This window comes from Macrosteles quadrilineatus, unplaced genomic scaffold (assembly GCF_028750875.1).
Source record: "Macrosteles quadrilineatus isolate MER2022 unplaced genomic scaffold, UCM_ALF_1.0 Scaffold_9__3_contigs__length_116548681, whole genome shotgun sequence".
Lineage (NCBI taxonomy): Eukaryota > Metazoa > Arthropoda > Insecta > Hemiptera > Cicadellidae > Macrosteles > Macrosteles quadrilineatus.
Window position 1 is genome coordinate 50,410,868 of NW_026542602.1, and position 13,973 is coordinate 50,424,840.

General features: G+C 35.1%; 1 protein-coding gene across 3 annotated transcripts in view; it reads right to left on the bottom strand.

Annotated features, from left to right (window-relative positions):
- Positions 1 to 13,973, bottom strand: part of LOC129002240 (kinesin heavy chain) — a 34,163-nt gene that overhangs the window by 3,151 nt on the left and 17,039 nt on the right. Inside the window, exons 9-21 of one of the 3 annotated variants that reach the window (XM_054429900.1) lie at positions 13,154 to 13,347; positions 12,344 to 12,550; positions 10,961 to 11,107; positions 10,183 to 10,323; positions 9,439 to 9,607; positions 8,033 to 8,207; positions 7,314 to 7,415; positions 6,835 to 6,967; positions 6,002 to 6,085; positions 5,320 to 5,508; positions 4,580 to 4,715; positions 3,750 to 3,878; positions 2,609 to 2,730 (exon numbers count right to left, since the gene is read on the bottom strand). In XM_054429900.1, the coding sequence (XP_054285875.1) occupies positions 2,672 to 2,730; positions 3,750 to 3,878; positions 4,580 to 4,715; positions 5,320 to 5,508; positions 6,002 to 6,085; positions 6,835 to 6,967; positions 7,314 to 7,415; positions 8,033 to 8,207; positions 9,439 to 9,607; positions 10,183 to 10,323; positions 10,961 to 11,107; positions 12,344 to 12,550; positions 13,154 to 13,347 (1,865 nt within the window). In that variant the 3' untranslated portion in view covers positions 2,609 to 2,671. Of the gene's footprint in view, positions 1 to 2,608; positions 2,731 to 3,749; positions 3,879 to 4,579; positions 4,716 to 5,319; positions 5,509 to 6,001; positions 6,086 to 6,834; positions 6,968 to 7,313; positions 7,416 to 8,032; positions 8,208 to 9,438; positions 9,608 to 10,182; positions 10,324 to 10,960; positions 11,108 to 12,343; positions 12,551 to 13,153; positions 13,348 to 13,973 lie in introns of those variants that run through there. The other 2 variants (XM_054429901.1, XM_054429903.1) reach the window with 2 other exon arrangements.

A 13,973-nucleotide genomic window follows, 5' to 3' on the forward strand; every position in this document is an offset into this window, starting at 1 on the left:
CAAAATAAATTTAAAAACACGTGATTATTCTTGTTGTTTTCCATGCACAAAATATTTTTGTTTTATGAATCCTATTAATCAAAAAAGAACATGGTTGGTTTGGATCCAAAAAGGTGGAGAGACAAGTTTTACTTATATATTAAAAATATATAATTGACATATAGAGGAAATAGACCAAAGCACTAGAATTAATAGAATAACACACAAAGTAAACAAGAAATGAAATGCAGAACACGATGATTTAACACTGTCACTCAATTTTGTTATCTAGAAGGGTGGGCGAACTAATCAATAAATAGCCAAAACCAGTTTCCTCCCCTTCACACAGTCTCACCGCCCCCCTCCCCCCAATCCGGGTGGCCCAACACTTTGTCCTTGAAACACCCTTGCGTCTGAAACAATAAACCCTTACACCCTCGTTGCTGTTTTGACAACAGGTTTATGAATGAGATCACTATTTTTCATTTCCAGAATTAACTATCAATTATTATTTGCAAGATACAAATAGGAAACTACATCACATTATGGTATTCAATGACCCATGTACTATCAAAAATTAATAACTCATTACTTATTTTGATAATAAAAAGCACTCATTACAGCACGCGCCACTTATTGATATATATATAGATATATAAAATCCTCAAAGTAACTGTTACTTTATACAAAATAAAATAGGTACAAAATTGTGTGGCCAGTCAAACTTTATAAACAAACATTTTATTCTATAAAATACAGATGGTAAATAGGAGTTGGTTTAAAGGAAATAAAATACAAAACATATTAATTAATTATTTTGATAAACATTAGAAAGGTTATGGGATTGATTGAACTAAAATAACCGCAGGGAAACTTATAAGTAGAAAAGTCGTCAACCACAATCTGTTTAATCAGTACATTGTTAGAGAGAGAGAGAAAGAGAGATAGCAGATAGGGGCGTTTGATAAGGAATCTGAAAAAGTAAACAAACAAGGAACAACGACACGACGATACTCGTTTACAGCCTTATTGTCTCGCCCACTACATTTGCACACGTGACCACTTTTTGTTTCTTCCTTATCTTTCATCCGTCCCAAAATAGAATTCCTGAAATAGTTTGTTGGTATAATCTCCCCTCGCACACAAGGCGCAGTGCTCAGTGCGCACTGTAGGTTGCCATGGCAACCGTGTGTCGTCATAGCGACTTAGCCAATCACGCACTCGCACTGCGTTGTATATTACGATACGAATAGTTGTGTTAGAAAGACAACGCGATAGGTGGTAGTTTCCTCAAAATTACGATCGATAATCATTGCGTCTTGACTGAGCTGAGGTTCGTGCTTATCAAGACACAATTATGAAACGGAGGAGAGTAAATTTAAATGAAAGTTAGTTCCTTATTTATTAATTTAATTTTTATTTGCTAGTTCAATAAGTATTCGGCTCGAACATTTCGAACTTTTTGAAAATCACGAGCCGAGCCGAATAGCGTCCTATTCGGCTCGAAAAAGCTCGATGTTCGAATACTCGCACACCCCTAATACAAAGGGTAAAAATTATTTAGTTAAAGAAAAACCAAGACTTGAACTTTTTAAAAATAAACCTTCTTATATTGGAAACTATTTTTTAGAAAGCTTCCTAGCTTTTTAAGAAACGAAAAAGACAAATCTAAATTTATGGAGAAACTGAAGGCATTCTTATTGACCTTGCACCGTACAAAATAGAAGATTATAGTAATTTCAATTTTAAATAATGTTGCCTATAGTATTTTGTTTAACTGTTTCTTATTGCTAATTTAGGTAGTAAGTAACAATACACACTATTCATGTATGAAAATTTGTACTGTGTGAATAAAGACTCTTTAAATCTTGAATCATAACAACACAAAACTATAACACCAATCAAGGCAACACTAAATAAACAGGCCGTAATGCTCATCTGGCATGACGTCATCATAGGCGACGGCGATGACTTGATGTTATTTTTTTTGTTATATTTTTGTTTTCCATGAAAATATTAAAACGAGCAGCTGATCACAAACGGCAAACATTGCGTCATTGCCGTCGCCTATGATGATGTCATGCCAGAGGAGCTAAGGCCTGTTTATTTAGTGTGCCTTGCACCAACTGTCTGTTTTAAGGAAGATGCATCTCTCTTCATTGTTAGGTTTAAGTTGTTTTAAATCTTCTAAAACTTATTTAAACAGAGATTAATTGATTCTAATAAACATTTTTTTCATTTTTATAAGAATTATAAAACCTCCAATAAAATTTGTCTAAAAAATCCTACAAATAGTTTGCAAAGAATTAAAAGAATGTTTTTTGAATATTGTAGTTAGTTAAAACATTCTTTGATTGATATCATCCAATTGATTATACTTAAAACATCCCCAAACTAAATCTACTAAGGCTAATTTTAACTTTACAAAAACCTTTAATTAATGTTACTTCTCCTGTAAACTAACTATTCTATACAGATTCAAATGAACTTATAAATTTGTTTTAATTTTTAAGTGAATAATTAATAAACTGCTTATTTTGAACTACTTAAAATTATTGAAAATGAAAAAGTTGATAATATAGATATATTTTATTATATTACATGGTAAATTATTTACAGACTATCTGGATTAAGAAGCAGGAAATTTGGAAATGTGCTTGAATGGAGAGTTTTGACAGCCAAAGCAACTTTATCAGAACGTTTCCTCAAAATGCATTACATCTGGCCAATCTGACAGTAGAAGTAATTCATCTGGTAAAACAAAAAAAGTAAAAAACAAACATGTTGATTTTGGGGCTTATCTTATACAAGTGTATGTTCAAAATCTAACTAAAAATACCCCCGCCGCAGCAAACCTGCCGTCTAAGCGAATTTCCATTTGGCTGAATTGATTTTCAATTGATCTATTTAAATAACATTAGGTTTAACGAGTACCTAGGTTTGCTGCTACAAGGAAACTAATAAATAGTGTGTTTTAAGTAAAATAATTATTGCTTAGTATAAAATGAATATATTTGCCAAGTTTGATCAAAAGATATCCATAAACAAGCAAACTACAACATTTTACAATATTCTCCATAAGAATAACATGGGAATTTTAAATTTAATTTTTTTTTAGTTTTCTTCGTAACCAATAACCGTACAAAAACACTATGATATACTGAATTGTTTGTTTTTTTAAGCTCTTTAAGAAGGTTTAGAGAAAAATTGGAAAATTTTGTGTTTTGAGGGTCAAAAGTGAGAAAAACCAATTTTTACCCCATAAAACCCCCCATAAAATCCTGTTCCCATGGTCCGATCATGCTGGATCGCGAACTCATTCAAGTTTATCCCGCCTTACACCTTCAAACCAAATTTCATCAAAATCGGATAAAAATTACTCAAGTTATCGTGTTCACGGACACATATATATATAAATCTATATATATATATATATATATATACATATATAAAAATTTGAACGAATGGTGTTTCTGGCCTCTGGGGACATCAAAATGAAAAAGTAAATCGGTCCCGGGCCTAAGTCTTACCATGAGACCTACGGTAATAGCTACTTCCCTATAGGGAAATTCGCTAAAAATACCACAGCTACAGTAAACCTGCAGAAACAAATTTCTATTTACTTTAAATATTTTATTAGATTGAGTAAAACTTGTGTCGTTTTATACATATTTGAAGGAATTTCCCAAAAGGCAAGTTAACAGCTCAACACTATAAGCTAAATCAATGGGTTGATAAAAGTTTAAAGTAGTATCTTTGCATGTACTGACCCTTGTTGCCTCCTCCGCCCATGATGCTCTTGCGTTTGGGAGTGTCGTCGTCCATAATGCGGCCAGGGCTCATCACTACTGGCCTCACCCCACTCTGCAGGTGCTGCTGGCCTGCTCTGATTGGCTTGGCTAAACACAAATACACAGTTGTAGACAGACTACAATCACAAATACATAATACAATCAGTAGTTCACAATATGCTGTACAAATGCTGGGAATAAAAAGTACCATTCACTTGACCACAAAAGTTAGATATGTCAAAACATCAATGTGGATTTGTCTTATTTTCATTCTGATTCTTTGTGTCTGTTCTCTATTTTGATCAAACACTTCCTTTGCGTTGAAATAGCAATGTGCTTATCTTACCAGGTGCAAAGTTATACATTTTATTATGTCTGGACAAAACTCTAAATGAACAAATTATACAATTGCAAGAATGAAAAACCTTCAAGTTAAAAATAAATTAAATATTGACTAACAGCTTTACTGCTATGTGTATGAATAAGAACTCGTACAACTGTGATAACCTTCCTAACATTATAGTGGATTGAACTTTGCTTATAAGCCTGATGTGGACTAACTGTATGTCAGTGTACTCCAAAATAGAGAAATGTATAAGAAATTCGCTTATATTCTCCTAACATAATAAAGTTTGATAAAAACTTCAATAATTTGAAACTTCTCAAAACTGTCAATGATTCCCAATCCACCCCACTAAAACTAGCTACAAGAAATTAGTTTTCAACATACATCCTTCATATTCATTTTAATTTTTTTCAACACGAGAAACACTTTAAGCATACACAACTTCATGCAAGTCATAACATACCGATTTGTGCACTGGGGCCGCGCCTGGCCAAGTTTTTCTGCCGCACAGCTTCCTTGATGCGATCCACCTCAAACTGATATCTCTTGCGATCCCTCATCGCTCCTTCCTTGGCCTCCTTCAGAGCCGTCTCTAGAGCCTGGACAACAATCAGCGTTGATCAATAATTGACACAATGAAAAGTGTAATCAATACAATTTTTTTTGTGAGAACAATATATATATTGTTTATGCACAGCCAATTCTCCTACAACAAAGTTCAGGCAGTAGAAGCACATAAAATGTTTACAATTAACTCAATATTTCGCCTCTCCAAGTATGCTCAGAAGAACTAGTGGTTACAGAGTTACGAATCTGGCTGCCACTGTTTCTAGCTTTTGAAGTCACCCCCTTTATGCTGCGAAATATCAAGTAACTTGTGTAATTGACTACTAGGGAGTTAATACTTAATAGACACGAAAGGTTCACGTTCACATAATATAAAAGTAAACTTAGATTTTCAATTGGTCTTTTTTCTCAATCATTTGTTTTTATTCAGGTAAGTACACATTTTTCTTTTTCTCTGAAAACCGATTCCCAAGCCAAGGGCTTTTCAGAAGTAAAACAATTATATGTGTATCTTAGTAATTTTATATGAATTGCAAGGTTTTACAGACATTCTAACCTATGTTCATTTTGTTAAGCTGTGAAAAAACAAAGTCTACAATTTATATGATAACTCTTGTCACTATGTGCTACGAGTACCTTGACTCGCTCCATGGTGGCCCGCAGTCGCTTCTCCAGTTTGGGCAGTTCACAGCGCAGGTCCGCGTTGTCTCTGACCAGCTGTTTGTGTACCTTGGTCAGCTGATCCAGGTTGTTCTCTAGGAAACTGATCTTCTGCTTCTGAGCCAACGAGCCGCCGTCGTCCTCGTTGTCTTCCGCATTCACCGACTGTAAACACCGTTCTGGTTACTACTTCCAACAATCAACCTCGAGAATAATTCACAAAATCTGCTGATTTAAGTTGGAGATTAATAAAGCCAGATTTTAGTTTCTGACTAGAATAATCCGCTCAGATATCACTCCTATATTTATTTGCTTATCAACAATTATATTAATATTAAATTGCTACAGGTTGATAAAATGAAATGGAATAGCATTTAATTAGATAATGGAACAATCAAGTGTGGCAAATTACTAGATCTGTAACAAGAATTTAATAACCACTGACATTTTGCAAAGTACTAAACTTAACCTTTTTAAAGGTAAAATTTGCATAAAAAATATGCTTGTGTAACCAATTGAACTGGGTGGTTTCAAACCTTTTTATTTATGATGCTAAATGAACAACAGACATATTACTTGCTTTACTTATAAATAGCTCAAACATATTGTATAGTTAAAACTTAAAGGAAACAAAGGATAAATAAAAAATAGTGTATACTTGGGAGTAGGAAAGGTACTGGAGGGAATATTGGACCATGGTTCTGACAAAGTGACGTCTCCTCACACACTTGGTCTGGTCTAACTGTGGAAAGAACAATAATGTCTTGAAGTTTAAAAGAAAATCAATATGTAGTATGAGTACAACAAAATCTTAAAAGTAACAAAAAGTTGAGTAGGTAACTTTAAAACATTAATAAAATAATTTCTTATTCCATTTTCAATTTTTTGAGGCATAAGAGTTTTAAAATAACTATTTAAGTCGGAGGCTACTGCACTGCTAGCCTTTTACAAAACTTGCCTCAGTCGGCAGATGAATTACCGACGTGTCGGTTTAGTAGTCGTGTGTTTAATATGTTTTCAGATTGGCGCGCATAATGACCCCGCGCTACCCGCCCGTCCTCAACACCTCCCCCCAAGGCCATACCTCCAAAACACAACTACACCGAGGGTGATGAAGACTCTTAACTGGTTTATAAAATAAGTTATTGCGAACAGATGAACTATTAGCGTTTGATCCTCAATGGCGCATCGATAAAAAAAGTGCTCCTTGATATAAGAGAGATGTTCTAATTCCATTGATTTCATACGACCCTTAAATACATGTTATTGCAAAGTGTAAACTTTGATAAGAAGTCTTTCATGGTGATGATGAAATAAGATTTGTTATCGAGGTTTTACTGTATATGCATTGCTTTCCATAATTTCTACTAGAGCTGACTCCATTCTCAGCACAATGAAAAGCAGAACAAAAACACACAGATCAGTTGTTGCACTATGTGTGTTGTACCATTGACTCAAATACTGAATCATAAGTCAAAGGTTGTACATTACCTTCTTGATCCTGGCCTGCAGGTCCTGTACGAACAGTTTGCGCAGGTTGTGTAACGTCTGCAACTCCTTGGCGACAGTGTCCTCCAGCCCCTTGAGATCCTTCCTGGCCTGCTCTCTCCTCTCATTGGTCAGTCTGCAACAATGCACAACACTGTTACCAACCCATCAAGTATATTACCTGGCAGTGTTGTGAAGTGGTAAAAAAAAATGTCAGAACTAAATGTGTAGGCCTATAAATTTAAAAAATAGTTTACACGTAAACTGAGTAATCCCAGACATTCTAGCCTAACTTATGAAAATTATTCTGTAAATTTAAGAACAATGCCGTATTGTTCTACTTATAATTTTGGAAGAAATCAGGGTTTAATAGGACAGGTCGCTCACTCGCTTACTCACTGGTCGTTAACGTTAACACATTACTCAGCCAATATATATATATATATATATATAATTGTTTATTAAACTACTTTAACACTTACATTAGTTCTTGGAGCTTATGACTCTTATCTTCTTCGTCCTTTTTCAGCTTCTCATACTCTTGTTGTAGTTGTTGTTGAGCCAGAGTATACTTTTGGTTGAGGCTGAAATAGAACATAGGTTTATTGTATACATTCAAAAATAAGCAGTCTGAAATAAAGTTGCTATCAAAGATGCAACATAAATTAAACAATAGAGTAATAAAAGTACAGCTCAGTTTATCACTTTTTTAACTACTGTATCTTAAATTTTGACCAACTAACACTGTTTAGTAATCACAAATCATATAAAATCAAATCAATTCTATTCCCTATAATAAAACATTACATAGAATATCTACAACACAACACTCTGAAATTAGGTCCCTGCAAAGCAAAGCTTGAGTTCAGGGACCAAGTCAAAACATTAAACTATTTTCATAGTTAGGCCTATGCCACAATTGTTGGAGACAATGATGATGTTGCCGTGAGTGTAGAAAATTGTCACATCAGGAAATAATAAGGGCAATACAATAGTTTGTTCTCAAGAATTTGTTTCAAAGCTTATTAAAAAATCTATCATGATGACCAATTGATCAGCTCAGTTATTGTTGGAAGTTAGAAGGGGCCTAACTTACATTAATAAAGAATTTGAAAATTTTAGTCTACCATAACTTTGGCATGCACTGACAATTTTGTTTTAATTATTCAACATTTCACAACTGGTTTAATGATAGACTCACTCCTTGAGCTGGTTGATGACAGACTGTTTCTCGCTGATCTCGTCCCTCAGCTCCCCGACCTGTTTCTGGTGAGCATCCCTCAGTTGGTCCATCTGCTCCTCCAGCGCCACCCTCATGGTGGCCGCCTTCTCCGTGGCCTCAGCCTTCTCCTTGGTAGACACTGCGTGTACTTGTTCTGAACAACAAACACAATGTCAGAGAAATTCTATATATGGACAAAACAACTTCAAAATTAAAAATTTTAATCTTCGTTGGTAATCAAACTAAAGCTTAACTATTTAATTATTTCATTGACATTTCAAGAAATCAAAACACAAAATTCACATCCATTCACAGTTTTCACAGTCAAGTTTGAATAAAGCAATTAAGTGAAGTTCAGAGGCCAGGCAAAGTTTAGGGTGAATTCAGGAAATTTCACCATAATTTTGGGTATTTCAATTTCATTTCAATCATTTCGGTTTTACAGAACTGATATCTTGGGATATTAAAGTGGAAATTTACAAAGTCAATGCCATTGCAGTAGATAATCATAGTTTTTATGAAATAGCAGTAGGCCTTGGGATCTGCATGAATACAATTGATCTAGGAAATTTTTATCATCGTTCCTTTGGGTAAGATTTTATTCATATCAGTTTTTGAACTGGTATCTTGGGATATTAAGAGTCCTTGGAGGCTAGCGGCCATCTTGGATAATTTCAAACAGCTGCTGAAGAGTTATTAATTGACAAAAAATCTTTGTTCAAACACCATAAAGATTATAATTTAAATATCTAGTATACTGTGAGATTATAAATGTTCTTTGTAGTTTTGGATTGTTCTCCAAGAGAGTCCATGGAAGCTAACGGCCATCTTGGATTTGCCCGCCATAAGAGCAATGTTAATTTTGTTTATTTCAAACAGCCGCTGATGAGTTATTTACCATCCAAAAATATTTTTTGTTTAACACCAGAGTGATTTTAATTTTAATATCTAGTATTCTGTGAGATTAGAAATTTTTTTGTAGTTCTTTAATTGTTTTACGAGTCAGAATGTCTAGACTCCAAGGACTCTTTAAGAGGAAATTTACAATGTCCCTGCAATTGAGGTAGATATTCAAAAATTTTCCGTGATCACAGGAGTCCTTGAAATCTGCATTGAATCCAAAGTAACAATGTTACAAGTCTCCAACTCTTCCATATCACCAATTTTAAAAGCAATTTATATAGTTTGGAATCACAATAGGCTCATCCCTACCTTTAAGATTTAACCACAAAATTCACAGCCAAAGTCTTTAGTGGTTGAAAAAATCCACAGTTAGTTTTACGTTTCGAAGACTCATGGTTAAATGCGTGCTCTGTATTTAATTAACTGAATACTGATAAGCAAAAGTGTCTCTTTAAACTGATTGTATTGTGTCAGCCACTCACCGGCAGCCTTCATTTTGGCGCATTCCTCCCGCAAGGCGTCCACATTCTCCTCCAAAGCCCGCTTCTTGTTCTCCGCCTCTCTCATAGACTCCTGCAGCGACTTCATACGAGCCTCGTGTTGGGATATCAGCAGACGACACTCTGCCAGGTCCTTCTCATACTCACTGATCTGTTAACATTGTGTACATGTTTATGACACGTTTGTTGGTTTGAATAGTACACTTTTTGCAGGAGAGATAGTTTTGATACAGAAACACTTCTTTTATGAATAACATAGCTGTTACACGTAGATGTTACTCCATTGTAACACAGCAAAATGTCATTTTAGCTTTGCAGGATTTAAATTTGAGTTAATCTACCTCCAATGTGAATTCCCACTCCCTTAAAACCACACAATTTTACCATCTAATACACACTAAATTAATGATTAAAGCACATTTTTGTTAGGATAGAAGACTTTTTATCTAGATGGTAAAACAAATGGAAACAAAACACAAACATTTGAATATTTTACTGTCACTGACAGCATTTGACCAAGAGGGTTTGAGAGTTGGAAAGGAGAGTCTTCAGGTCCAACCTATTCCCAACTTAAACCTTCCTTATCAATTATGCTGTCAGTGACAGTGAAATAGTTTAACTTTAGTTTATAAAGTTATTTTGTGTTATTATGCCAAAATATTTCTTAATCAGGTATGTATGATATCCTAAAAAAGATATAACCTAATGTTTACAGGTTAACTATACCTTCTTGTTGCAGTCAGTTTGATACGTCTCCAGACCTTGACAGCGTTGCACCAAGTTCTTCACTTCAGACTTCATCTTGGAGATGTACAACCTGGCCACTGTAAACTCCTCTTCCAGCTTGCCATTGCTGTCACTCGCCAGCTGTTGGACAGAGCAATGTTCAGCAATGTTAGATAGATATTGTCACGATCTAAAACTCAATTAGATATTTTCTCCTGGGATAGCATTAAATAAGTCTAATTTGGATTCAAAACTTATCATGAATGAAATTGCTAGTATTGCTGGAAGATTGTTTTTGTAGTTGGTCTGTTCAACTAATTTCAAGTAAAAAAAATCCTTGAGAAGGAATCAATTATTTCACAAACAGGCTGCCAATGGGAAAAAAATCTCAATGCATTTGAATTTTATTGGTATATATTTGAACAATCAATATTGAAGCAAAGCAACCCTCTCCTGGCCACTTGGTTTGGATTGACCAACTGGTTTATCATGATGCATACTAAAATCCGAACACCAGTTGTCAACTTCTTTAATTTGGATTTTGGTGAAGGATTTGGCTGGCAGAAAACAAGCCATAAAGCTGAAGCAAGTTAAATTTTGCCAGTTTTTCAGATAAGGTTAGACCATTAGGTTTCATTTCTTCCATTTTTTCTGGATGTACAGTGTGTGTTACAGAAAATTTGTTTTGTTTGAATTTACAACAAGACAGATAATCCAAACTACATCCAGTCCCAATTGGTATGGATTTTTGACTCTCTACTGTATAGCTAAGACATACCTTCATCTCGCTCTCGCCACCGATGGCCACCCCGATCTCGCCCAGGTCCTTGAGCAGGTTGGTGAGCATCTCAGTGATGCGCCGCCGCTGATGAGTCGACATGTCCTTCAACTGCTGCAGCTCGGACGACGTGGTGTTCAGTGTGCTCTGCAACATCCCAACACACACATTACATTGACTCATTCAGAAGAGGTACCTAGTACAAAGCTAGTACTCAATATTGACCATTTTAACACTCAGCAAGGACTAACAATTTCTTTAACGACTACAGTTTTTATGGTAATTTTGCCAAGAGAAAACAATTATTAGGATCAATTTTAAGATGAAACAGAGAAATACTTAGGATTTGTACTAAAAGCGTTTATTTGGAAAATCAAATCAAGATGGACAATTGATAATAATCCTAATTAAATCCTCTGTTAAATTCTTACAACTACCAAAACCTCCCCTTTGCTCTATCAACCTATATTACTACCATGAACCTTCTTCGGAGTATAACCACGCAACCAAAAGACCAAATGCAATTTCTACCTCATCTAATAACACACTACACCCTATGTTGCCAGTTGATTGCTCGAAATATTCCTGAGCAGAGGTAGCTTGTTGAGATCTACCCTGTTGTTGAGATGTGATGGCCACGCACAGGGAGGGTAGAAAATTCAATAAAAGAATTTGAGTCAAAATTTGAATACCTAATTATCGATGAAAAAGTTGATTCGGAATAATTTACAACTCATTGCCAATTACAAATCATAACAAACCATAGAATGCTCCTAGCCAAATTTACACCCCTGTGGTCAACCGCGGGGAGGGAATGATAATGTAAAGACGCAGCTAAGTGTCCCTAATTTACACCCTTTGCGCTCTTCTAACCCAATTGCCTGTCCCATGCCTATTGGTTTGGCGATCATAGATGTCACACAGAATGATGGCACCTCTTGTAAGCAGAACAATCTTGACACATTTCATGCTACGACCGAGCCATCGAAAGCAATGTAGCAATTTATGTATCAAATACTTTGTGACACTCAACAAAAACCCAATTGAATTGTATTTCCAACTTGTTCCCATAGCCCAGTTGCTGATAGCAGTGACAATGGCTTAAATTTACCATTACTGTGTTTTAGGATGGTATTTAAGATATTTAAAATTCATCTATAATAAATTCAAGATTGTAACAGAATAGTAGTCTATTGTTGAGATGTAGCCTATTAGTGAGGAGTAGCCTGTTAATTAGGGGTTCCTATTGAGGCGCAGCCTTAGTTCTTAAACTACTTAACTTATAAAATGTGGATTCGCAAACATCATGGGAATAAAAATACACATTTTTTTCTATGACTGATCAGTGATCACCCTTATGACGCATGACCGAGGGCTACTGACCTGTTTCTGCATGAGTTCCTCAGTAAGCTGTTCGTTTTCCTTGTTCTTGGTCTCCACCTCCTGACTCTTCTGGTCGTAGTTCACTGCCAACTCCTCCAGAGCCTGCAGCACCTCCTTCACCTCCTCCTTGGAGCTCTCGTTCTCCTGTGTGATGCGAGCCATCTCCTGCTGCAGCAGCTCAAAGTCTCGCCGCGTCGACGCAATCAGCTGCAGAAGAAACACCATTACATAATGTGCTTCATTGTTAAAGAATGTGAAAAACACAAAAAAAATTGTTGAGGATGAATTAAGCTTTCCAAATTATAATTTTTCATATTTAAATTTTGAATTGATTGTACATGATTTACAGATGCAGTAGAACATTTAGCTTCTACCACTGTCGGAACTGGGACACATATATTCACAAAGAAACTTTTTTTTACATTATTTAACTAGTAGGCTGTAAATATTGTTTGGAATTCATTTTTTTGTTAAGATTTTTGCGTTTTATTGTTTAAGAAATATTTCCAGAGATTTTTTATTACCTACCATTACTAAAAAAATAGTTTTCACAAAGCTTTAGGACAATCTGATACGGTCTTTAGGAGAAAAATGAAAAATGTATCAATAACATAACAGGAATACTACACAACCCCAGCCAAAGCTGTAAAAATAACAAAAGAAAACCACACAGAGACCAGTATAGTAGTTATGGTTGAGATTTCATATACCAAAATGTAGTGAAAACTTCTCTACCCTGGTGAAAAATATCTGCTATAACCCCTCACATAACACAATAATCTAAAAGCCCTCCAGAACAGTGAAATATACCTCTTCTTGCTCCATCATCTGCTCCTTGAGTTTCTCCACGTACTGACTGGTCTGGTTGATTTCCTCGTCCTTCTCATCCAGCTGTTGGTAGAGTCGCTCCCTCTCCTCCTCCAACTTCTGTCTCTCCTCGTTGGACAGAGACCCGACCATGATGCCTCCACCAGGGGTGGCTGGCATCGGCCCCAGCACCACATCTAGACATTGTCCACGGTCTTAGAAAACATGTTGTCATTCAAAACAGATGGTTTATTTATTGGCAGTAAGGTCTTAGGAATACATTAGGAAGAATAAATGTATACATAAATATCTCGGCCAATAAAAGTTAGAAAAATGGTAGTATCAAGTCAGTTTTGATGTGAAGTTTTTGGCCAAGTTAGTTGAGTACTCATTCCTTCATCCTTTAAGTCAAGATTTTATTAACACAGAAAGATGGTAAATCAATTTAAAGTGACAAGAGCATTTTAAATTAATTGAACTAAGCTGTTCATAAATTTTTTCTTTTGAGTGGTGGTTAAAAGTTTCCTCGTAAATTAATTGAAGATTTATTTGGTTTGTAGTTGTGTTCAGGTACATTTAAAAAATAAATTTAAACTTAGTTCAGCAACAACATGATACTTTGATCCAACTTTAACATAAGCAAATCAATAAAATTCTTTCAAACTTATCTAGACAAACATGCATATTGTATATCAAAGCCTTTATGTTTTGAAACCAATGAATAAAATTGCAATATAATTTTCAATCAACAAACATATCAATTCTTAAAGACAGCTACGCATACTTCATTACGAGTTTTAAAAACAATATAACGCATGGTGAG